Source organism: Tachyglossus aculeatus, chromosome 18 (genome assembly GCF_015852505.1).
Source record: "Tachyglossus aculeatus isolate mTacAcu1 chromosome 18, mTacAcu1.pri, whole genome shotgun sequence".
Taxonomy (NCBI): domain Eukaryota; kingdom Metazoa; phylum Chordata; class Mammalia; order Monotremata; family Tachyglossidae; genus Tachyglossus; species Tachyglossus aculeatus.
In genome coordinates this window covers 11,355,369-11,382,219 of record NC_052083.1, presented here as the reverse complement: position 1 = coordinate 11,382,219, position 26,851 = coordinate 11,355,369, and the positions used below count along the sequence as shown (strand labels likewise).

At 44.7% G+C, this 26,851-nt stretch overlaps 1 protein-coding gene across 2 annotated transcripts in view; it reads right to left on the bottom strand.

Annotated features, from left to right (window-relative positions):
* Nucleotides 1-23,658, bottom strand: part of HECW1 (HECT, C2 and WW domain containing E3 ubiquitin protein ligase 1) — a 189,723-nt gene extending 166,065 nt beyond the window's left edge. For both annotated transcript variants that reach the window (XM_038760176.1, XM_038760177.1), the window contains exons 1-2: nucleotides 23,615-23,658; nucleotides 900-1,224 (exon numbers count right to left, since the gene is read on the bottom strand). In XM_038760176.1, the coding sequence (XP_038616104.1) occupies nucleotides 900-1,224; nucleotides 23,615-23,641 (352 nt within the window). In that variant the 5' untranslated portion in view covers nucleotides 23,642-23,658. The remainder of the gene's footprint in view (nucleotides 1-899; nucleotides 1,225-23,614) is intronic.
* Between the last annotated feature and the right edge of the window lie 3,193 nt (nucleotides 23,659-26,851).

Sequence of the window (26,851 nt, the reverse complement as noted above, 5' to 3'; positions counted from 1 at the left end):
TAGATGTGTGATTGGAGAAAAATGGATGGACCCATCTTAGAGAATTGTTGAGGAAAGGAGCAGTAGGGCACAGTGTAAGCTCTTTCTGGGCAAGGAGCACATCTAGTTCTTCTGCTGTATTTCCCAAGTGCTTAGTACCAGGCCCAGAACTCAGCAGGCACTCAAATACTTGTATTTGTGGCAAACAGGGAAGATCTTGAAGAGGGTGTTGAGGGGGTGGGGGGCATGCAGAACAATACTTAGAACCCAGAATGTGGCACCATTTCTGATCTGACCAGTAGGGTGGAGGTTAATGGCTGAAGAAAGGACTAAAAGACTAAAAGAAGCAGGCAAAGCCCCGTCACCCTTCCACATTCAATCATATCAACTGAATGCTTACTGTGTATAGATCATTGTACTAAGCGCTAGGGAAAGTACGACGCAACAACCAGACACATTCCCCACCCGCAGGGAGCTTACACTCCCCCATGACCTCCCAGTGTTATATTTTATTTATTTTATTAATGGCATGTATTAAGCCTTACTATGTGCAAAGCACTGTTCTAAGCACTGGGGAGATTACAAGCCAATCAGGTTATCCCACATGGGGTTCACAGTCTTCATCCCCATTGTACAGATGAGGGAACTGAGGCCCAGAGAAGTCAAGTGACTTGCCCGAAGTCACACAGCTGACAATTAGTGTCTCTATATGTTGCCAACTTGTACTTCCCAAGCGCTTAGTACAGCGCTCTGCACACAGTAAGCGCTCAATAAATACGATTGAATGAGTGAATGAATTGGCAGAGCCGGGATTCGAACCCATGACCCCTGACTCCAAAGCCCGGGCTCTTTCCCCTGAGCCACGCCGCTTACCAGCAAAACTGCCCGAGTGCCAAAAGCCAAGGAGAAGGCGCGCTTACCGATGAGATACATGCCAATCCAGTCCCCGGCTCCCACTTCCTCTTTGATATCCCAATAGATCACCAGGTCCTGCGAGTGTCCAATGGAGTAGTAGGAACTGCTGACCATGAGGGTGGACCGACTGTCGGACGTGACCAGGTCGGTGTCGCTGGTGGAGCGGGGGAGGGTGACGGTCCCGTGGGGGCCGTTCCTGATGTCCACGTTGTGGAACTGGTCGGGGTTGTAGCTGTAGCGCAGGGGCTCTTTACAGCGGCGCCGGCTCTGGGAGTTCCTCGACGGCGAGGCCATGGCAGCCAGACCCAGGAACCTGTTCTGGTACAGATTCTGCGGGGACACAGGGACAAATACCGCTTTCAGAACACATTTCCGGTGCCCCGGGGCTAGCCTTCTGAGAAAGGAAGACAAAGCAAAACTGAAAATCAAGTTGCTAATAAACAGTCGCTTCCCGGGGCGTTTTCCCACACTGCTTTTCATTATTTGCCATCCACGGAGACGGCAGGAGGGGATCTTCCGGTTACTACAGTCACCCCACTCTTCTGCAGACCAGCCAGGTGGGGATCCAGATTGGGGAATAAAGGGAGTACTAAGAGCTTAGTACAGTGCTCTGCACACAGTAAGCGCTCAATAAATACGATTGATTGATGATGAGAAGGTATTCATTCATTCAATCATATTTATTGAGCGCTTACTGTGTGCAGAGCACTGTACGAAGCGCTTGGGAAGTACAAGTTGGCAACACATAGAGACGGGCTAGAACGGGGAGACAGACAACGAAACAAAACATATTAACAAAATAGAGTAAATATGTACAAATAAAATAAATTCATCCAAATCTATCCACAGAAATCAGTTTAACTTGCAATAGAAGCAGCGTGGCCCAGTGGAAAGAACCCGGGCTTGGGAGTTGGAGGTCATGGGTTCTAATCCCGGCTCCGCCACTTGTCAGCTGGGTGACTTTGGGTAAATCACTTCACTTCTCTGGGCCTCGGTTTCCTCATCTGTAAAATGGGGATGAAGACTGGGAGCCTCACGTGGGACAACCTGATCTCCTTGTATCTCCCCCAGCGCTTTGAACAGTGCTTTGCACATAGTAAGTGCTTAACAAATACCATCACTATTATCATTATTAATAATCATAATAATAATACCTGTGGTATTTCTTAAGCAACTGCTATTTGTCAAGCACTGCATTAAGTGCTGGAGTAGATACAAGGTAGTTAGGTCCCAAATGGGGCTCTCGGTTTAAGGAAGAGGGAGAAGAAATAGTGAGTCCCCTTCAAGCCGATGAGGGAAAGGAGATACAGAGAGCGAAATGGCTTACCCAAAGTCACACAGCAGACAAGTGGCGGGGCTGGGGTTAGAAGTCATGTCCTTTTGACTGTCAGGCCCATGCTCTATCTACTAGGCCACACTGCTTCACTGTGATGTGTCCAGTCACATCCAGAGCTGTGGGGCCTCCACGAGGCTACAGTTTGGACTCTCTGCTCCTCTCCCTCTGCTCGCATCTTCTCTATGAGTGAATCCACTCACGTGCCTCTGCTGCCATCTCTTTGCGGATGACTCCCAAATCTACTTTGTCAGACCTGACTCTTCTCACCTTCTCTATATTTTCTGAGGGCAGTCTTGAATCACTAAAACAAGGCATGACATTTATTTCATTGCTACAGTGATTGATTCCTCTTCCTAGGGGCAGGACATCAGAGAGCAAAAAGAAGAACCTTCGGATCCCAAAAGAGGCAGGGTGGCTCTGGCTTTTAAGAGCAGCAGAACCCAAAATGGGATTTAAATTCATTTTTGAGTATGTGGAAATCATACTGCAGACAATAAGCCTTATACCACTCAACCTCAAACTATTAAAGAATGGGAGGTACTCCCCTATCAAAGCAGAATCATCCAATCCAGACCAGAACAGTTGTGACTGATGAGCACATTTGGGATCTCCATCATTCTGATGTAAAGTATTGATTATTGGTTTCCCAGCTTTGGGGAGGCCTTCTGAGAAGCTGTCCCTCGGGAATTAGCTGATGTCTTAATGCAGCGATGCATGGTTTATTGGGATACTTGGGGGAAAACCCATTAAAGTGATAAAGCACAGTGGAGGCATTTTGGATTTCATTTAATTCTTTATCAGGGCTTAAACTACAGCCAATTGTTACAAAGATGGAATAGTTCAGAATTACTAGGAACAGAAAAAGAGCATTTGAGAAAGCTGCTAATTATATACTAGTGCTTCCAGATGTCCTGTTTTCAGAAAAATTAATGTCACTAGGACAATCTGCAAATAGAAAGGAGTCCAGGGTTGCCTAGAAACTATTCCTGCAAAATATTTATAGACGCAGATAGGTAATGGCAGACCAAACTGGTCATTGAGCATGCATCATCCATTTTCTTGGTGGTTTAGCTTATTCTGGGTGATCCATGGCCCCATCTTCAATTTGAGGGACAACATTTGAAAGTTAGCTGCTGAGAAAACGACTTAAATGGATTATCCTTCAACACATATTTCAGACACATCAATTTCCTCCTTTATTTGCAGAGAGCAGGGTTGAGTAGGAGCTGAAGCAATGGGGAAAAAAATGACTGGATGTCATTTTGGGGGGTCACTGATTGAATCAACACTTATTAAAGCCATATTTTTTCCTATATCTCAATTTATGAGCTGCTCAGACTTCCAGCTACAGGCACACATTTGACTTAAATGCATGTGATTCATGAAAATCCTTCACCCTATAGCCCTTCCTTCAGAAGGCTGCTCAGTGACTTAGCCTGGAGCTCTTCCCCTGGGGCTCAATAAATACTGCTGCTCCTGATTCTAAAGAGCAGTAGAACTAGTAGTAATAGTATGTATTAAGCACTTAGAGAAGCAGTGTGGCTTAGTGGATAGAGCACAGTCCTGGGAGTCAAAAGGACCTGGGTTCTAATCCCGGCTCCACCGCTTGTCTGCTGTGTGACCTTGGGAAAGTCACTTTACTTCTCTGTGCCTCAGTTACCTCATCTGTAAAATGGGGATTAAGACTGTGAGCCCCACATGGGACATGGACTTTGTCCAACCTTGTATCTACCCTAGCGCTTAGTACAGGGTCTAGCACTTAGTAAGCACTTAACTACAATTTAAAAAATTACTGAGTGCAAAACACTGTACTAACTGCTGGGAAAGGTTACATGGATGAGATTTAGGCAGGGTATTTGGCTCTCAAGAGGTTTATAATCTAATATTACTACTACTACTAACAATCATCTCTTCCTGCCTTCAGGACATCTCCATCTGGATGCCTGCCCACCACTTAAAACTCAACATGTCCAAGACTGAACTCCTTGTCTTCCCTCCCAAACCCTGCCCTCTCCCTGACTTTCCCATCACTGTTGACGGCACTACCATCTTTCCTGTCTCACAAGCCTGCAACCTTGGTGTCATCCTCGACTCCGCTCTCTCATTCACCCCTCACATCCAAGCTGTCACCAAAACCTGCCGGTCTCAGCTCTGCAACATTGCCAAGATCCGCCCTTTCCTCTCCATCCAAACCGCTACCCTGCTCATTCAAGCTCTCGTCCTATCCCGTCGGGACTACTGCATCAGCCTCCTCTCTGATCTCCCATCCTCGTGTCTCTCCCCACTTCAATCCATACTTCATGCTGCTGCCCAGATTGTCTTTGGCCAGAAACGCTCTGGGCATGTTACTCCCCTCCTCAAAAATCTCCAGTGGCTACCAATCAATCTGCGCATCAGGCAGAAACTCCTCACCCTGGGCGTCAAGGCTGTCCATCACCTCGCCCCCTCCTACCTCACCTCCCTTCTCTCCTTCTCCAGCCCAGCCTGCACCCTCCGCTCCTCTGCCACTAATCTCCTCACCGTTAGGCCTCGTTCTCGCCTGTCCCGCCGTCGACCCCCGGCCCACGTCATCCCCCGGGCCTGGAATGCCCTCCCTCTGCCCATCCACCAAGCTAGCTCTCTTCCTCCCTTCAAGGCCCTACTGAGAGCTCACCTCCTCCAGGAGGCCTTCCCAGACTGAGCCCCTTCCTTCCTCTCCCCCTCGTCCCCCTCTTCATCCCCCCATCTTACCTCCTTCCCTTCCTCACAGCACCTGTATATATGTATATATGTTTGTACATATTTATTACTCTATTTATTTATTTTACTTGTACATATCTATTCTATTTATTTTGTTTTGTTCTCTGTCTCCCCCTTCTAGACTGTGAGCCCACTGTTGGGTAGGGACTGTCTCTATATGTTGCCAACTTGTACTTCTCAAGTGCTTAGTACAGTGCTCTGCATACAGTAAGCACTCAATAAATACGATTGATTGATCGATTGATTGATTGAATAGCTTAGTGACTGTTGCGAAGAAATGCCAAAGAGCTCTGCTACTCACGGAAATAGCCGCGCCACTTTTAGCCCTGTGTCACCCTCATTTCTGAGTCGTCTTTCTATCAACCTTCCTGCTGCTCGTTGGCAGGATGCCTACTGACACTGGTTGGCTAGTTTGTTTGCTCACTCACTAGAGTAAATAACATTTTAATTGGTGAAATGTTTTGAATTGAGTGAAATCTTTATACGTTTCTTCTTTTTCCAAAATTAGAACAGATATTGAATCTTCTATTTTAGGATGCAGATTAACAAAATTAGAAAAACAAATGTCTCTCTCAAGGCGATAGCTTCATTTGCATGCGAAAAATGTTATCTTGAGTGTTAATGTGCTGTTCCGGTTAAAGGAAGAGGAATGTGAGAACCAGTTTGTAAGTTGGAACCGATATCTCCATAAGGAACAGGAGAATTAGTTCTTGAACCAACATCAAATAGGGTCATAAATGGGGGAATTAGTTCTTGAACCAATGTCAAATACCATATTTGTAATGATGTTGATGATGGTACTTATTAAGCGCTGGGGTAGATGCAAGATCTTCCTATTGGACACAGTCCCGGTTCCATGTGAAACTCACAGTATAGGCAAAAGGGAGAAATGGTATTTGATCTGCATTTTACAGATGGGAAAACTGAGGCACAGAGAAGTTCGGTGACTTGCCCCAAATCATACAGCAGGTAAATCAATCAATCAGTCAATCAATCGTATTTATTGAGTGCTTACTGTGTGCTGAGCACTGTACTAAGCGCTTGGGAAGTACAAGTTGGCAACATATAGAGGTAAATGGTGGAGATGGGACCCAGGTGTCTTGACCCTGGGTCTTACTCTTATGCTCTTACTCTTACTCCTATGTCCTTCCCGTTAAGCCATGGGAAAACTACTCAGAATTGCAAACTCAATTATAGACGGGTAATAAAGCCCCATTGTTCTCTTACTGATTCAGAGAGGTACCATGATACGGTAGATGATCAATCAATTGTATTTACTGAGTGTTTACCATGTACGGAGCACTGTAGTAGGCTCTTGGGAGTTTACATGTTGTTTGTATATTTCGATTGAACATCTATCTTACTGTTTGTTAATGTTTTTACGTAAGCTCCTTGAGGGTAGGGTTCATATCTTCTAGCCTGGAGCATAGATCTGGAAGCCGGGAGACCTAGGTTCAAAGGACCGTCTCTATATGTTGCCAACTTGTACTTCCTAAGCACTTAGTACAGTGCTCTGCACATAGTAAGTGCTCAATACATACGATTGAATGAATATCAGCTTTGCCACTTGCCCATTGTGTGACCTTGGGCAAATCACTTTACTTCTCTGGGTTTCCACTTCCTCATCTCCAAGGGGCAAAGTTCCTGATATCCCTCTTCAGCCTAGGATCCCATGTGCAACAGGGCCCACTGGATAGAGCGAGGGTTTGCGCGTCGGAAGGACCTGCATTCTAAACCCACTCCACCACTTGTCAGCTGTGTGACCTTGGGCAAGTCACTTCGCTGTGCGTCAGTTATCTCATCTGTAAAATGGGGATTAAGACTGTAAACGCTACGTGGAAAAGGGACTGTATCCAACCTGATTAACTTGTATCTACCCCAGCGCTTAGTACAGTGCCTACCACACAATAAGCATGTAACTAGTACCACAAAAAGCACTTAGTACAGTGCTCTGCATATAGTAAGAGCTCAATACACATAACTGATTGATAGGGAACCATGCCTGATCTGTTTGCATTGCATCTACCCCAGTGCTTAGCAAGTAAACAAATACCATTCTTCTTCTTCTTCTTATTCTCCCAGGCACTTAGTACACTCCTTCATTCATTCATTCATTCATTCAATCGTATTTATTGAGCGCTTACTGTGTGCAGAGCACTTAAGCACTTGGGAAGTACAAGTTGGCATCATATAGAGACGGTCCCTACCCAACAGCGGGCTCACAGTCTAGAAGGGGGAGACAGACAACAAAACATATTAACCAAATAAAATAAATATGTACAAGTAAAATACATATTCATTCATTCATTCAATCGTATTTATTGAGTGCTTACTGTGTGCAGAGCACTGTACTAAGTGCTTGGGATATACAAGTTGGCAACATATAGAGACGGTCCCTACCCAACAGTGGGCTCACAGTCTAGAAGGAGGAGACAGACAACAAGACAAAACTTATTAACCAAATAAAATAAATAGAATAAATATGTACAAGTAAAATAAATATTTATTCATTCAATCAATTGTATTTATTGAGCGCTTACTGTGTGCAGAGCACTGTACTAAGCACTTGGGAAATACAAGTTGGCAACATATAGAGACGGTCCCTACCCAACAGTGGGCTCACAGTCTAGAAGGGAGAGACAGACAACAAAACAAAACTTATTAACCAAATAAAATAAATAGAATAAATATGTACAAGTAAAATAAATATTCATTCAATCATATTTATTGAGCGCTTACTGTGTGCAGAGCACTGTACTAACATGATAGGTGCTCATTAAATATTATTATATGTCAGGAATTTCTTTGCTGGGCAAACAGCAGGGGAAATCCCTTGCCAACCCCCTACCTCTGATCAGTGGAAGGAGGTGGTCATGCTGTCAGATGGACAGAGGGATGGAAGACTGTAAGCCTGGTGTGGGCAGGGATCATCTTTCTTTATTGCTAAATTATACTTTCCAAGGGCTTAGCACAGTGCTCTGCACAGAGTAAGCACTCCATAAATACGATTACACGAATGAATGAGCAGGGTCATGCCTACAAAAGCAAGTCTAAACTGGCAAGGGCAACGGCAGGGAGCTCAGGAGGGAAGCCAAAATTATGCATTGCCCCCAGTGAGTTTTCACATACTCTCTTAACCCCTGGCATTGACTGCCAAGGCCTGAAGCACTTGGGTAAGAGCACCGTGTCCCCTGTTAAACAGCTTCCTCCTGGGCCTGGCCATTTCACGGAAAAATAGAGATTAAGTGACAATGGGTAAATTGTGGGGTTCTTTTCTAAAGAGTAAAGAAATATTACCTATTTTGGACTGAAAGAGAACATGAGGGGGAGAGTATTAAAATAAGCATCAATCATGTCTAGGCAAAGAGTGTCGTATTTCTAAGAAACCGGCAGTTGGAAGGAACTAGACCTGTCGAAATGACATTTGAAAGATGCTATTTGGGGAGCATTAAAACATGCATACCCCTTGAAATGACCCAGTAATAGAACTTTTCTAGTCTACTTTTCCACCTGCTTTTCTTCTGGGTGTCAGTTTCCTGGATTAGCAGGAAAAGGTAGTGGAAAGCATTACTTTCCATGCTCTTAGACAACGCTCCTCGTCAAGGTATTCTATCGGGACATGACAACGTGCCCTGTGTTCCGTCAAATATGTTCATTACTCCCTTGCCTGATGTGACCACATGTCCCAAGCCACTGAGTCACTGCTTGGAGGGAGAATGAGGGTTCCCCTGGTGACAGCCAATTTCAGGGGAGAAGCAGCACGGCCTGGAGGATAAAGCATAAGCCTGAGAGTCAGAAAGACCTGGGTTGTAACCCTGGCTCTGCCACAAGCCTGCTGTGTGACCCTGGGCAAATCACTTCCCTTCTCTGGGCCTCAGTTACTTCATCCGTAAAATGGGGATGAATACTGTGAGCCCTATGTGGGATGAGGACCGTGTCCAACCTGGTTATCTTATATCTACGCCAGAGTTTAGTACGGCGCCTGGCACCTACTGAGCATTTAATATTGCAATTATTATTATTTCAGATCAGGTGTATCAGGTGCTCGGCAGTCAGGTGGGGTTTTTTTTTAATGGCATTTATTACACGCTTACTATGTGAAAAGCACTGTTCTAAGCACTGGGGAGGTTACAGGGTGATCAGGTTGTCCCAAGGGGGGGGCTCACAGTCTCAATCCCCATTTTACAGATGAGGTAACTGAGGCCCAGAGAAGTGAAGTGACTTGCCCAAAGTCACACAGCCGACAGTTGGCAGAGCCAGGATTTGAACCCATGACCTCTGACTCCCAAACGCGGGCTCTTTCCGTTGAGCCACGCTGCGGGATGGTGGTAAGCTCACCTCTTCAGCAAACCGCCGGACCCTCAGGGAAGGGGGAGGGAGGACAGGGAACGGAGAGAGAGAGCGAGCGAGCACACGTGTGTGTGTGTGTGTGTGTGTGTGTGTGTGTGTGTACGTGTGTGTGTACGTGTGTGTGTGTGTGTGTGTGTGAAAGCTTCACAAGGGACATCTCCAATCAACTACCTTTTGGCCTGGCTGGCTTAACAGACTGGAACGCAAAAGGAAATAACCGATGACATCCTGTGCCTACTGCCTGGCGTGTCCGTCGATTCATCGGCGGTATTTATTGAGTGCTTACAGGGTCAAGGGCTCTGTACTGATTGCCTGGGAGAGCACAACAGAGTTGGTAGGCATGATCTCTGCCCTCAAGGAGCTTACGATCAAGAGGGGAATGTAGGCCTTAAAATAAATTCCAGATAAGGAAGCAGCGAAGTAAAAGGATGGGTATAAGTGCTGAGAGGTGGGGGCAGAGTGAGCATCAACATGCTTAGTGGGTATTCACTGAGCACTTACTGTGCGCAGAGCACTGTACTAAGCGCTTGGGAAGTACCAGTTGGCAACATAGAGACGTGAGTAGAGAGGGGTAGACGTGGGTAGAGACGCGAATGCATAAACAATGCAGAAGGAAAGGAGAACCAGGTGGGGAGATGGGAGATTAGTCAGGGAAGGCTTTCTGGAGGAGATGTAATTTTAGTAAGCTTTGAAGATGGGAGAGTCTGATCAGAAGCGGGAGGGACTTCCAGGCAAAGTAAGTAAGGGCATTACTCTGGCTGCAGGCCTAGAATCCCCAGGATCCTTTTTGACAGCCACTCTAGAGGTCATAGACCTGCCACAGTGGACATAGCGATGGTCTTGTAATGCATCTTGTCTTTCTGCTGCCTGAACAGGCGGGGCCTCATTTTCCCCTCCCAGGGCAACAGGCCACTTAACGCCGCCTTCCTTTGGAAAGAGGAGAGTGGCTACCCTGAGCGCTCGAAGAGCGTGTCTGTCTCCCTGAAGCAAACATCTGGCAAGGAATCAGTTTGGGCATGCGGTTTAGGGTGAGAGTGCCTTAATATCTATCCATCACAGATGTGGCCCCATTAGTGGTTATATCTTCTTTGGATGCAAGGTTGGTTTAGGCCAAAACAATTTCCAAGAAGAACAGATAGGCCCGACGAGGCCCCAAGCCCTCATCCCTACCTCTGGGCTTCCACTAGCCGATCCTGCTTCTTCCTTCCCAGCCCAAGCGTGGCTCAATGGAAAGAGCACCGGCTTGGGAGTCAGAGGTAATGGGTTCAAATCCCGCTCTGCCAACTGTCAGCTGTGTGACTTCAGGCAAGTCACTTAACTTCTCTGTGCCTCAGTTACCTCACCTGTAAAATGGGAATTAAGACTGTAAGCCCTATGTAGGACAATCTGATCACCTTGTATCCTCCCCAGTGCTTAGAATAGTGCTTTGCACGTAGTAAGCGCTTAACAAATGCCATCATCATCATTTCCTGACCCGGCCTCTGCTGGTATTAGTAAATGGTATTGACACCTGTCTGCTTGTCTTGTTTTGTTATCTGTCTCTCCCTTCTAGACTGTGAGCCCGTTGTTGGGTAGGGACTGTGTCTATCTGTTGCTGAATTGCACTTTACTAGCACTAAGTACAGTGCTCAGCACACAGTAAGCGTTCAATAAATACGACTGAATGCTGATCACCGATGAAATGCCATGCTCCAGCTTTTACCTGACAATGGACCAAAGCTTTCTGATCAGCTGTCAAGGATAAAGTGACCACATAACTCATCTTTGTCTTGCTCTCCAGCAGCCTGAGTAAGGGATGTGAAGGTTCGAAGTGGGGAATCAACTCTTACTACTATTTCCAGAGAAAGGGCAAAGCGATGTAGGAGATGGGGTGGTTGTTAACCCTAATGAGTATAAAACACCCTGGAAACACAATGAGAAGCAGCATGGCCTAGTGGAAAGAACACGGGCCTGGGAACCACTTGTATGCTGTGTGAACTTGGGCAAGTCACTTCACTTCTCTGTGCCTCAGTTCCATCCTATGTAAAATGGGAATTAAGACTGACAGTCCCATGTGGGACATGGACTGTGTCCAACTTGATCATCTTGTGTCTACCCCAGTGCTTAGTACAGTGCCCAGTGCATAGCAAGCACTTAAATACAATTAAAAAGAAAAAAAAAAAGAAAACTCGTGGAAGGGAGTGGGGGCCTGTAGTCATTATGGTGCCACCGTAACCCAAGGCAATCACAGAAAGTGAGATCATTCCTTTGGGTCAATCCCATGGGAACAGAGCAGGAATAAATGGGAAATGAATTTAGGGGTGTTTACCAAATGGCTGCAGCAGAATTGTACGGGCCTCAGTAATTGTATTGTGATGACCAGAGAAGCCTTGTAAATTCAGGTGAGTTAAAATTTATAGATCATTAGCTATAAAGGACAGCCAAGGTAATCCCCCAGGGAGTATTATCAGTCACATCTCTGATTCAATTACTCTAACCTCATGTTAATGAAGTCACTCTTATTTGCCAATTGATGGTATTTATTGAGGGCTTATTGAGCACTGTACTGAGCACTTGGGAGAGTACAATACAACAGAGCTGGTAGACAAGATCCCTGCCCATACCGAGCTTACAGCCTAGAGTAGACGGTTTGCCAGTACAACAACTTGTAAGTCAAAAAGCATTTTGGGCATTGAGCTTGGATTTTTCTCAACTAAAAATTAACTAAACAATTCAACAGACACAGTTAACTTCTTAATAAAATTTTCTGGAGAGGCAGACGAATTCATTTTAAATAGTTTTATATCAAATGAGCTTGTAGTCATTTGTATCTTCTCCAAACAACAGGGACTACTTGAAGTGGAACATGTTGCTCCCATAAATAAGATTGTGAGATACGATGAGACAGAGGCAAGCCTTGAATGCTTTGCAAAACACTTGTGGAAGGCAACTTAACATAAAATGCAAATTGCAAGTAATTCTGATGGCTGTAGATGAACCAAAATGGCTCTCCCAAAGCAACTCCATATGGCATACGGAGCTTTTCCAAGCTATGGAAAATACATAACATTTGTTAAACACTGGGGTAAATATAAGTTTGGCCGGATACCGTCCCTGTCCCACATGGGGCTCTCATTCAAGTAGGTGGGAAACTAGATGCTGAATCGTCATTTTGCAGTTGAGGAAACTGAGGCACAGAGAAGTTAAGTGCCTTTCACAAAGTCATACAGCAGACAAGGGGCAGAGCTGGGATTAGAACCCAGGTCCTCTGGTTCTCAGGCTCACATTTTCATCCACTAGGCAAGGCTACTTCCAAGGGCTTATTCCTCAGGGCTTATATGACCTGGAACAGATGAGAGATCCCAGATTTATCAAGTAAAGGGAACTTGAGGAGTCAGCCTGTCCAGTAGTTTTATCTATATAAAAGTCTTAGACTTCTATTATCCAGGATAAACACCCTAATTCATTTTACTTTCTCCTCACAAGACCTACTTTCTCTCTTACCAATAATTTTGGATGCTCTTCTCTGGATCCTCTACTCTTTCTTTATTCTGAAATGGTGGTGACTAGAACGGGCTAAATGGTTTCAACAAGAATCTGAGCCAACTCTTCCATGTTATAACTCCATTAATATATCCTAATTCATATTCATTCCATTATATTTATTGAGCACTTATTGTTCACTGTCTTGTGCATCTGTCTCAAGAGCACAGTCATCGGCATATAGTAGTTCCTGAACCATATCTCAAAGACTTCTGTTGAGGTTCGTAGTATTAAACTGGAAGCTTCTCAGGACTTTTGGCAGATTGAGTAGCAGCCCATCAAACTCCATTCCAAATAGAAGGTTCTATAAGGCTGTCGTGGTGTCCAATCTTCAATATGCCCACGAGACCTTAACCTACCAAAGTAGACACTTTCAGTTCATAGAGCGTTTTCACCAACGGCACCTATGGAACCATTCCCAACATCAACTAGCATGCCAGGATAACCAACAGTAGGACCTGGAACACAGTTGATTCGCCGACACTGAAACAAAGCTCACGACACCACAACGCATCACACTCACCACTCCACCGCAACAGGACACTCAAGGAGCTGGGATAGGATGTACTCAAAGAGGGCCTACACCAGCCAGGAGGGCAGAATAAATGGTATAAAGACAACGAAGCCCACTCTCAAATACTATAAAATTATAAGCGGCCTGCTGGGATATCGCAGCAGCAGACAGATCAGCCTGGCATGCAACAATAGGGAAGGGGTGGCAGCCTTTGGCCAAAGGCTTTGAGAAGATCAGGATGCAATGAGACAAGCTCAAAAACAGAGACAATTCCTCCTTGGGACAAACCCATCAATGTAACAAGGATCTATCCTTAAGTGAAAAGAAAGTGGTAGAATATTAGTAACTTCAGTCTTTTCAATCTCACTAGCACGCATGAATAGGTTTTTATTTTCAGTAGCATCATCTTTCAAAAAAAGAGTGTGTGCATATGTATACACACATGCATACACACGTCAGTACAAATGTTGGTTCTTAAAAATGATGTCACTACACTGTTGATATATTCAGCTTCTGCTCAGCTATGACCCCTAGATCTTTTTCTCCTATACTTGGACTCTCAGTTCTCCTGGAACACAGATACTACACTCCTGACAACCCACGTTAAGAAAAACTTCTCTTACAATATGTGCATCTTGACCAATACTATACCGTGAGCATAACTTTTTTTCATTCATTCGATCGTATCTATTGAGTGCTTACTGTCTGCAGAGCATTGCCCATCTACCACATCATAATCTGGCATATTGTTCATCTAATCTCCTAGCAGCATCCAATTCCAAAAGCACACATACATTATGGAAGAACAAAGAGAGTTCCTTTCAGCCTATATTCATTTCCTTGCACTAATCCCATTTGGATAGAGAAGCAGCATGGCTTAGTGGAAAGAGCACAGGCTTGGGAGTCGGAGGTCGTGGGTTCTAATTCTGGCTCCGCCACTTGTCAGCTGTGTGATTTTGGGCAAGTCACTTAACGTCTCTGCGCCTCAGTTACCTCATCTGTAAAATGGGGATTAAGACTGGGCCCCATGTGGGACAACCTGATTACCTACCCCAGTGATTAGAACAGTGTTTGGCACATAGTAAGTACTTAAATACCATCATAATTATTTCTATTAGTTCATCCTTCATGTTTCTCCTACATGGGTTCTTTTGTATTCAATATCTGACTTTCAAAGAGGTTGAGGACCATACCCAGCTGATGGGTATACTCTTATGTCTGAAATAATTTTAATGAAAACAATTCCACAATTCCACAGTCAATTCCTGCAGACTACTTCTCAATGAATTCCCCCATTAATGACTGCTTTGGGTGCAATCTTTCCATCAGCTAAGCATCACCCCCGTAGTTTGGGTCAAGACCAGAATTTCCCAGCTTGTCAATGAAGCTGCCCTGAGCAAAGGATTCAAACACCATATGCAAGTCTGTAAAGGTCACATCTATTGTCTCTCCCTTGAACCTGTAGTCCATCAGTGCCTCAAAGGAGAGTTTTAATTGCCCCATTTGCTGTTCACAAAACTATGTTGGTGGTGCCCTAGAATACTATGATGGTGGCAAATTAATTGATATTTCATCTATTTACAGGTATCGATATTAAACTAAATAGCTTATCATTATCATCCCCTCTTGAAAAATGTACGTCAACATTTGCCATTTTATAGTCTCAGGAATTTCTCCCATCTTCAATGAGTTCTCAAAGATACAGAAAAGTAGATGTACAATAACAGTCACAATATGGGCCCCTAGGATAAATGTCTTAAGGCCTCCTAATTTAAATACCACCACAGTACTGTACTCGCCCATGTGTTTAGTACAAAGCTCTGCACCCAATAAATACCAACGATTGAGGGTGATGGCTCCGCCACATGCTACATTTAGAGACATACAGAGAGACAAAATGCTTTTTGATATCACCAATTATGTGTACCAATTGATGACTGATAACACAGGAGATGGGCTCTCAGCCTCTCATAATAATAATAATAATAATAATAATAATAATAATAATAATAATAATAGTGTTTGTTAAGCACTTACTATGTGCCAAGCACTGTTCGAAGCACTGGATGTCTCTCTTGTAGGCTCCGACAGCCAGACCCAATGCCCACTTCAGATTGCCACTTGACAGCAACCATCCTGAGAAGCAGCATGGCTTAGTGGATAGAGCCCGGGCCTGGGATACATTATCTTGTATCCACCCCAGCTTTTAGAACAGTTCTTGGTAATAATAATAATAATAATAATAATAATAATAATGGCATTTATTAAGCGCTTACTATGTGAAAAGCACTGTTCTAAGCGCTGGGGGGATACAAGGTGATCAGGTTGCCCCACGGGGGGGGCTCACAGTCAATCCCCATTTTACAGATGAGGTAACTGAAGCACAGAGAAGTTAAGTGACTTGTCCGAGGTCACACAGCCGGCAATTGGAGGAGTCAGGATTTGAACCCATGACCACTGACTCCAAAGCCCGTGCTCTTTCCGTTGAGCCACGCTGCTTCAATAGTAAGCACTTAACAAATCCCACAATTATTTTATTTACCGATAGAGATGGAAAAAGTTGGTATGCAGGAATTCCCCAGACAGGGAAAGCAATGGTATTTTCAATATCCCAATCCAAACACGCAAGCAACCAAGCAAGTCTCTATGAATTCCCAACTTAATGTCCTAACAAGTCACCTTAACCTCCCTAGATCACAACCCTGTTGTTTTCAGGGTCTCCAAAACAAGCAACAACCCTCCAATAGCTACCTGGAGAATTTTACCCTGTTAGTTCCACTGTGTGCCCTTAACTTGTTGTACCAGGTTTGCAGTGAGCAGCTCTTATGCTACCTTTTGCAAGCCAGGGCAAACCATCTCTTCTTCATCCAGAACTTCCCTCTCCTGCCCTAATGCGACAATCTACTAGCTGCCTCACCGGTGTTTGTTTCTCTGGCAAAGGTAACTCCCAATCGCTCTCCAGCCTGGCCAAAAGAGTTTCTTCGGATTTAAGTTCAAAAACCTGCTGCAGTGGTTTGAGCCACCCTAAGAAGGGGAGGCTGGGCAGGCAGAATGTCCCTTTCCCAGGAGGTTCCCATCCCCCTTCCAAATAAGAAGGAACATGGCCTAACGGGTAGAGCATGGGCTGGAAAATCAGAAGGACTTGGGTTCTAAATTGTAACATTGTTGTGGGCAGGGAATGTGTCTCCTATACTGTATTATTGTACTCTCCCAAGCTCCTAGTACAGTGTTGTGCATACGCATGAGCTCAATAAATACAACTGATTCACTAATCCCAGCTCCCCCACTTGTCTGCTGTGTGACCTTGGGCAAATCACTTCACTTCTCTGTGCCTCAGTTGCCTCATCTGCAAAATGGGTGTTAAGAACGTTTCCAACATGATTCGCTTATATCCACACCAGTGCTTAGAACAGTGCCTCGCACATATTAAGTGCATAAATACCATTATTATTATAGGGAGTGCGTCTGTTGTTGTTGTAATAATAATAATGATGATGGTATTTGTTAAGCACTTACTATGTGCCAAGCACTGTTCTGAGCTGGGATAGATACAAGATTATCAGGTTTTCCCACGTGGCGCACTGGCCAGGTCGTAGAGGAGGTAAATGACAGTGTTTGCATTAATACAGACTGAACATCGACAGAAACCTTCGATGCAGTTTGTCAAATGCCATTACATTTTAAGCCCCTTGAGGGTAAAGGATTGTGTCTACCAGTTCCATTGTAGTGTACTGTCCCAAGGGCTTAGTCCAGTGCTCCGCACACAGTAAGTGTCATCGATAGATGGCTTGATCATCTTAATCTCTAAAATTTACAGACCTGAGGTGCCTGGATTCTGTGCCCACGGTTGCTGCCTTCTGAAATATTTGAGAGGGGAGATTCAGCTCTAATTGTGGCACTCCAGAATTAGGGCAGTCCCAAAGTTTCCAGGGCCTGGTGGGTGGTTCCCAGGGGAATAGGAGAGGAGGGTTCACCCAGCCCAACCATTTCCAAGCTAGCTGGGTTAGAGGATGGGGCATTTAAAACCATTCAATTCATAATTAAGCCTGCTGGGCTAATGGGTTTTTAATGGCCTGACTGGCTCTATGCAGCCAACCCATCAAAGCTTTCATTGTTTGGCTGTTTTGCACATGAAGATTGCCAACTTTCCTAATAGGCCATTGGAATGAACTTCCCCACCCATCTAGGAAGAGATAGTGTCAAGCTATTAAGCTATTAAGGGAACGCTAGATGAGAAGCAGTGTGGCATAATGGGTTAGAAGGTCATGGGTTCAAATCCTGACTCCACCACTTGTCTGCTGTGTGACCTTGGGCAAGTCACTTTAGTTCCCTGGGCCTCAGTTACCTCTTCTGTAAAATGAGGATTGAGACCATGAAGCCCACGTGGGATAGGGACTGTGTCCAACCTATTTTGCTTATATCTACCCCAGCACTTAGTACAGTGCCTGGCACACTGTAAGCACTTAAATACCATAATTACCAAATGCCATTAGATTTGTCTCCATTTTACAGCACCGACCCACTGTGAAAATAGCACTCTCCATAAATCTGTTTTCTTGGAATGAAACGACCCCTGTACTTAGAGAAGGAAATGAAGAGGTGGGGTCCCTGCTCACATACTGAGAAAACAACACCATTTTCTCTGAGAGAAAATTATTCCAGGTTGATTTTGTGTAAGATATTAAGTCAATGGAATGGATCTCTGTGATACGTTAATAGGGTTTTCCCAGCAAAGCCTACCAAAAGGTAGAACATCCTCTGAAAGTGGATGGGAGGGGGAGATAATACTGAATTAAGGCAAACCACATTTGCTTTTAAAATGCAGCTTCTCAACTGTTGTGAATTTTTAATTGGTTAGCAGTGAATATTATAAAAGTATAAATGAATATGCCGTATCTCCATGATGTGTGAGCTGAAGCCCTAGTTTTACTATGGCTATGTTTGTAAGAAGGTTGCATCCACTGGCTGAAGAAAGACTGCACAGAATCCACTTGACCCAAGAAATTAAGTTCTGAACTATAGTCTCAAATGATATATGCTAGACTTCTGAGATTCTGAAAACCTGTGGGACAAAACTTCGTAAATAAAAATCCATTAAGGTAAAGGCTTTTCCATTTTCCTCTTTGTTGATATCATTGATAATGGCACAAGGCAGCTATTTTTTTCTCCTGTCTTCCTCTCAAAGAATTGCCACCTTCCCTGATTTAAACTGATGAAAAACACCTCCGAGTTCATAGCTCTCACAGAGATTTCCAGTTGGCACATCAGTGGCTTGGTTCTTTTTGCCTTAAGAATTACCTCAACCAAATGAGTCACATTAGGGAGAGTGAATCATAGCTGTGAAGTCCCACTGAGCTTTGCCATAGATCTCTGCAATCAGTCAATCGATGGTATTTGAGCACTTTACTGTGACACAGCACACAATGTCTGTCTCCCTCTCTAGACTTTAAGCTCTTAATGGGCAGGGCACAGAATCTGCTAATTCTGTCCTATTGTACTCTCTCAAGCGCTTACTATAGTGCTTTGCACACAGTAGGTGCTCAATAAACAAGATTGAACGAATGAATGGCCTGCTGGCACATTTAAATTCAACCTGACTAAACACATTTTCCCTCCTAATATCAACTCTCTTCCTATCCCAGCACAGTAAAGTGCCATCCTCCCTGCCCTAAAGTCTCCACCTTTGATTTTACTCTTTTACCTCCTACATTTAATTTGGTCACTAAATTGCTTCTGTTTCTCTGTACATGTTCCATTGTGTTTCTCTCCATTCTTAAAATCTCCCAATGTGAACCATGCTCTTGTTACCCACCTTCCCTGACTAGGTTACTACGTCAGCCTTTTCACTGGTCTCACCTTTTCTTCTCTCTACTCTTCACCCTGCTGCTTGGGTCATCTTTCTAAACATCAAACTCCTCACTCTACACTTTGCTGTCCGCAGTCGCCAATCCTTCGCTCACCCCCTCTTCCCCATCTGTACCTACCCCTCTCCTCCTATGCTGCGACTCTCTGTGCCTCATTCTGTGTTTCTCTTCCATCTCCCAAAATGGCTATGTGAAAATATCTATTTGCACCCTGGCTGGAGAGTCAGCATTGTTTGGTGGGGAAGGACTTGCTGGGGGACGAGAGAAGAATACAGATGACTACCTTCAACAAGACCCATTCTACTGCCTCAAGTCAGGATTCTCCTTCACAAGTCTCCAGGACTCAGCCAGTAGCATTGGCCCACAGCTCCTTTTCTAGAGAAGCAGCGCGGCTCAGCAGAAAGAGCCCAGGCTTGGGAGTCAGAGGTCATGGGTTCTGATCCCGACTCCGCCACGCGTCTGCTTTGTGACCTTGGGCAAGTCACTTAACTCCTCTGAGCCTCAGTTACCTCATCTGTAAAATGGGGATTAAATTGTGACTATAACCTGATCACCTTGTATCCCCCCAGCGCTTAGAACAGTGCTTTGCACATAGTAAGCACTTAACAAATGCCACCATTATTATTATTATTACAGAGAGGGTAGTTTTAAAATGGCATGGCCAAGTAGATAGAGCCCATCCCTAGGAGTCAGGAGGACCTGGTTTCTAATCCCAACTCTGCCACTTTTCTGCTGGGTTACCTGGGACACATTTCTTCGCTTCTCTGTGCCTCTGTTCCCTCATCTGTAAAATAAGGATGCAGATTATGAGCCCTGTGTGGGACAGGGACTGTGTCCATTCTGATTACCTTGGTACCTAGCCCAGTGCTTCATACAGTGCCTGTCACATCGTGAGCACTTAAAAAATGCCGAAATTATTGTTAATTATTAGAAGGCTGGGAAGGGCTCTGAGCTCAAATGGCCACTCCACTTGAACCACTGACTACAGTGGTGCAGTTGGTCGGCCAGCCTAGGACTCTCCAGGGGCTAGGGCTAGTAGCCAAATGAGAAGCCTGTGCATACTGGCTCATGGCAGATGTGCCAGGATGGATGAATGCTTACTTTAGCTGCTTTCCTAATGAAGACTGGCTGGAACGCCACACACACGACAGCAGCGTCTAAGCCTCATTCATGAGCCCCAATTCGGGTCAGAGATTGCAGCTCACCATTGCCATTCAGAAGGGAAAATTCTTTTTGTGGACTGCAATAAACCTGGATTGCCATTCTGTTTTCCACAGAGCAGCTGATCCTTCCCTTTGCCAAATCTCTCCCAGCTCACCCAGCTCTGAAGGCGGCATTGTTCTCCCACCAAATGAAAGCCAATCACACCACAGCTTTTACAGACACAGAACTATAGCTTGCATTGGAAAGAAGAGAGGTATTATATTTCTGTCTAAATCAGACAAAACCTACAGATGAGGGAGGAGATGATTCCAAATGGAAGAGAGGAATCATAGGTCACCCTCGATCTGTGTAACTTGCTCTCGTGGGAAATTCCCTTCAGTGACTCCAACAGGTGGTGAGGGGGTTTCAGAATGTAGAGAGCTATGGCCCAGCCCGTGTTGTATCCCTGACAACTTCACGGAGTTGTGTGTCCGTTTGCGATCAGCCTCCAATCCCGACACGCACCAGCTGGCCTTCCGCAATTTGAAACACGTAGGCCGGATTACTTAAATTCGGGGGCCAGTTTCACTCCCACCGTTAACAAGCACACATTCCCCATGCTTCCAAAGGGAGCTCTCCATCTGCGTCAGCAGTGAGAGGTCAGAAAATAACACCGTCCTCTGGGTTTGAAAACTGAATCTAGCCTCCAACACCCCATCTATCATCTTTGGTGAAACCGTCCTCTTACCCAGCAATATAGCGGGGAATAACAATAATAATAGTGCTAATGGCATTTATTAAGCACTTACTATGTGCAAAGCACTGTTCTAAGCACTGGGGAGGTTACAAGGTGATCAGGTTGTCCCAACGGGGACTCACAGTCTTCATCCTCGTTTTACAGATGAGGGAACTGAGACCCAGAGAAGTTAAGTGACTTGCCCAAAGTCACACAGCTGACAATTGGCGGAGCTGGAGTTTGAACCCATGACCTCTGACTCCAAAGCTTGGGCTCTTTCCACTGAGCCAAGCTGCTCAGTGGAAGGGAAGCATTAGTACATACGCAAAGTACGCGTCTAGCCATAAAAATGAAAATACTTGGTTTTCCATTGACAAAACAATACTTTTGCTTAGAAAATGCAGCTGGGTGAATGGGATGCATCATCTGTGCATCCTGAAGTGCATCGCCTGCCCGGTTGTTGGTTTGCTGCCGTTTTTGTACAGCACAAGAATTTTTGCTGAGGTATGAGACTGCGATGAAATTGTCAATGAAAACTTCGGCACCAGCTGGGGAAATGCTCAACTCTTCCTGAATTCCCACCTCCAGAGACAGAACGGCTTAATGACAAGGGTTTGTGGCATTTTTGAAAGCCAAAACCACTTATTCCAACAAAGTCACATACCATACTTTACAAAATGGCCCTCAAACATGCTGTTAGGTACATGGATGTCTATCCCTAGATATCCTCCAAAGAAGCAAGGCTCATCGCATGCATATCCCGGCTAAATGCTGATAAGATAAAGGATGGGACTGAAAGGCAATGCTGTATGACCATGAAGCATGAACTGGAAATGTGTGGTTTCCCCTACACACAACTACAAACAACTGAACAAGAATCTAAAGGACAATGGATAAGGCCACCTATAAGAACAGTTACTTTTAAACAGTGGGAGAGATTGCTTATTCACAACAAAATGGATTGTCTTAGAAGTCAAAGCTATTTTTTAATGAGGCAATTCTTGGAAAGTATTCCATTCCTCAGGCATCCAAGCCCTTTGTTCAAGATGGAGGAGTCATCCCAACAGTGTTTCCCTCTCGTGATGTGGCAGGGAGATGATTAACATTGCCTTTGGTTAGGGCATCATGCCTTCATCACTGAAAGCTCTAGACTGTAAGCTCATTGTGGGCAGGGAACACATCTGCCAACTCTTGTCTTCTTGTCCAAGCACTTAATACAGCATTCTGCACCCAGTAAGTGCTTAATAAATACCGTATAGTGATTGATAGAAAATATCAGTGTTCTGGTTGCACTCTGGTAAGGGGCATAGCTTCATCTTTCTTTCATTATGCTCACAGGCACACAGACACAAATAGGCTCAAGTCTTCACAGATCCTCAACTTCGACAATAAGGAAACGACTTCCTCAATAGTTGGAGGTCTGAGTCGGGCACAGTAAACTGGACATATTGAAAGTAAATAAGTGAGGCACAAAATGACTCATAACTGGAACATTATTACTCCTCCTTCACCATCCAAAAAAATCAGACTATTATGAGCTACTGCCAAGAAACCCTGTCTTCTGAGGTTGTTTTTGTGTCATTTTGGTCTGCCTGACATTGAAGACGACACTACTGTCTACATCTTCAGGGCCCAAGTGAAGGTTCACGAGGTTGGGAGAGGGGCTAGGGGGGCGGAGTGGTGTGTGTATGTGTGTAAAACCAAAATTATTTCCATTTGGAACTTCTAGGGGAAAGACAAGACAGTCTGAGAATTCAGCCTTCCAGCCTTCCAGTGTCAGACTGTGGGCTACCCAGTGGATTCAACCAAGGTAATATGAAGAAGCAAACTGAACTTGTATTCATTTTGGAAGGAACGCTGTTTCAGCGTTTCAGGTTCTCTTAAAAACTATCATGTTTTTGTTAGCAGTGCTAATTCCAATGGAAGGAAGCAAAAAATCCCAGAATTGTGATATCAGCAGGACACTCCGGAAGACTGTTAGGAAAGGTTAATGCTACGCTTCCTGGACGTGGCCTACAGAGTCCACGCATTTCCCAGAGAGCCCTGCTTAGGTGGTAATGCTTATCTCTACGGCCAGTAGAGGATACTGAATTTCGGATACTGAATATCCACTCATAAACGTCAGAAAGTGAATACGGGTGGCCAGATGCCATAACCGTGGTTCAGCTTGGATTCATACCGAGAAGCTGATATAGTTCAGTCACCTACTGCTCCCACGTCATCATCTTTGGAGGACTGTTCAAGGATAGCAGGGAAAGAAATTCTTGCAAAATGATTGATAATAAAAGTGCATTCTTGTGCATAATGTGGGGGCTTAGCATGCGAGCCAAATCAATTTCAAATGAAGCACAGTCAAGGTTCTCGAAGCACTGGATCTCAGATGATTGGACCTAAACTCCAGATAAGTAAAAGGAGGTGCGAGGCCCTCTGAGCGGTGGCACATTCCATTATGAGTGGGAGTGGATCTATAATGGAATGGTATGGATGGTTTCTTATAATCAGAAAAACACACTGACCTTAACACTACACAGGTGCAGCAGCATAATGACCCACCAATTGTAAGCGCGTCAATTCCTGGGGAAAAGTTCAATGAGGTTAACTCAGCATATATCACAAACAAGCACATCAGTGACATAGCACACAGAACATTGGAAATGGCACCCCTTATCCCAGCCCCTTCCTTCCTAACACTTGCCTTGGATCGACTACTTAAGGAACGCCAGATGCCCGTCTCCTCTGGGGAGCCAGTAGAGAGAAATGACACTTCTCCTAAGGATGATGTCAACCCCAGTGAGCGCTTCTGTCGGTTTCTGTTGGCTCTTGGGCAGTTCAGCATTCAAGCCGGAAGAGAGGTGATTTATTTTTCCTTGCTTCTGAAAGGAGCAATATAGAAATTGCAGCGGAGGGGGAGACCTGACTCTCCAGCCTTCGGAGAGGGACCCAGAGGGGATCAGAAAGTCTATCTCCCCCTTTGGGAAAGATCATCATCATCGTCATCATCAATCATATTTATTGAGTGCTTACTGTGTACAGAGCGCTGTACTAAGCGCTTGGGAAGTACAAATTGGCAACACATAGAGACAGTCCCTGCCCAACAGTGGGCTCACAGTCTAAAAGGGGGAGACAGAGAACAAACCAAACATACTAACAAAATAAAATAGAGTGGATATGTACAAGTAAAATAAATAAATAAATAAATAGAGTAATAATATTTACAAACATATATACATATATACAGGTGCTGTGGGGAAGGGAAGGAGGTAAGATGGGGGGATGGAGAGGGGGACGAGGGGGAGAGGAGGGAAGGCGCTCAGTCTGGGTAGGCCTCCTGGAGGAGGTGAGCTCTCAGTAGGGCCTTGAAGGGAGGAAGAGAGCTAGCTTGGCGGATGGGCAGAGGGAGGGCATTCCAGGCCCGGGGGGATGAAATGGGCCAGAGCGTTGCTCTCTTCCTTTTGGGGTAAGTCAAACACCTGCCTATGACGCTGGCGATTTAATCACTTTCAAATTCTTCAGTTCATTACAGAGGGCATGCATGTCCCATTTAATGGTGAGTTTGCCTGACACTAAAAGGTCCACTCAGCACCCGCAGCGATTCCTCCTCACTTCCCTAGAGGTGGGGTAAGTCCTCAGCCAGGGGCTGATCAGTGAGTGTCTCTAGCATCAGTCAATCAATCAGCAGTGTGGCCTAGTGGATACAGCATGAGTCTGGGAACCAGAAGGACCTGGGTTCTAATCCCAGCTTCACCATTTGTCTGTTGTGTGACCTCGGGCAAATCACTTTACTTCTCTGCGACTCAGCTGTCTCGGCTGTAAAATGGGGATTAAGACCGTGAGCCCCATGTGGGGCATGGACTGTGTCCAACCTGATTAACTTGTATCTAACTTGAGAACAGTGTCTGGCCCCTAGTAAGTGTCTAACAAATACCATAAAAAAACCCACTGATATATAATAAGCATTTACTGGGTGCAGAATACTGGACTAAGTACTTGGGAGAATACAGCACTACAGAGTTGTCATAAAAACAGCCTTCTAGACTGTGAGCCCACTGTTGGGTAGGGACCGTCTCTATATGTTGCCAACTTGTACTTCCCAAGCGCTTAGTACAGTGCTCTGCACACAGTAAGCGCTCAATAAATACGATTGAATGAATGAATGAATAAGGGTCTGCGGGTCTAGTTCAGTTTCCAGTCCAAGAGATAAAGCACTAGACTTCAGCACTCCAAAAACCCAGCTAAGCTTTGGTGATCAATGAATTTCTCTATTAAATAGGAAGTCACCTTCCCCCTAATTTCTCAGACACCACTCAGGAGTCATACTCTCTTGAACCTGGTCCGGAAGGCCTGCTGTTAGAGAGGAGTAATGATTTAATATTGATTTTGTTGATCATACACACTCACACTCCCACACTGGGTAAATAATTACGGGGAAGAAACAATCAGAAACAGTCTATTTTTGTAGTGCTAACTCCTGTGGGATTTTGATCTGAGCAATAAAGCAATTCCCTCTAACAACCTTTAACTTGATTAACAGCCAAACAATGGTGGGAAGCCAAGATAGCAAAAAGAGAAGAATCCAAATAGCCACAGACTCCCTCTGATTATGCTTAGTAGAAACAGCATGCTCTGTGGATAGAGCATGGGCCTGAGAATCAAAAGGACCTGGGTTCTAATCCCAGCTCTGCCACTTGTCTGTGTGACCTTGGGCAAGTCACTTTACTTCTCTGTACCTCAGTTACCTCATCTGTTAAAGGGGGATTAAGACTATGAGCCCCATGTAGTACATGGACTGTGTCCAACCTAACTTATCTAGAAACGCCTCGATGGCAAAAGACAAGACCCTGGCTCTTAGTACAGGGCTTCAAATAGTAAGTGCTTAAATACCATAAAAAATTTTGTACAGTGCTGTGCGCACAGTAAGTGCACAAAAATAACAATTAATAATAATTGTGGTATTTGTTAAGTGCTTGCTATGTTCCAGGCATTCTATTAAGCACAGAGGTGGATAGAAGCAGTAAATATAATTTCTTGATTAGACTGTGAACCCCATAGGCGCTATGTCTCATCTATGTATCTTATATTTACCCAGAGTTTAGCACAGTGCTTGGCCAGTCAAGTTGGAGGTAAGGAGCATACTCTAAAAAAAAATCAATCAATGGTACTTACTTGAGCACTTATAGTACACAGAGCACTGTACTAAACGCTTGGAAAGTATATTACAACAGAATTGGTAGACTGGAACCCTACCTACAAGGAGTTTACAGGCTATGTGGGCGATAGTCATCCAGATCAATCAATCAATCAATCAATCGTATTTATTGAGCACTTACTGTGTGCAGAGCACTGTACTAAGCGCTTGGGAAGTACAAGTTGGCAACATATAGAGACAGTTCCTACCCAACAGTGGGCTCACAGTCTAGAGGGGGGAGACAGAGAACAAAACCAAACATATTAACAAAATAAAATAAATACAATAGATAGGTACAGATGAATTCTGGAGAAGTGAAATAGATTATGAAAGCTATGTAGAAAATTCATGTGGGGCTAGGGTGAGTATCGAAGGGCTAAGGGGTACACAGCCAAGTACATAGTTGACATAGAGGGGATAGCAGATAGGGAAAATGAGGCTTATTCAGGGAAGGCCTACTGAGGGAGATGTGATTTTAGAGGGGCTTTGAAGGTGGGGAGAGGGGTGATCTGACTGATATGAAGGGGGAAGGAATGCACTGGGCTTTGGAGAGAATATTTGGATTTAA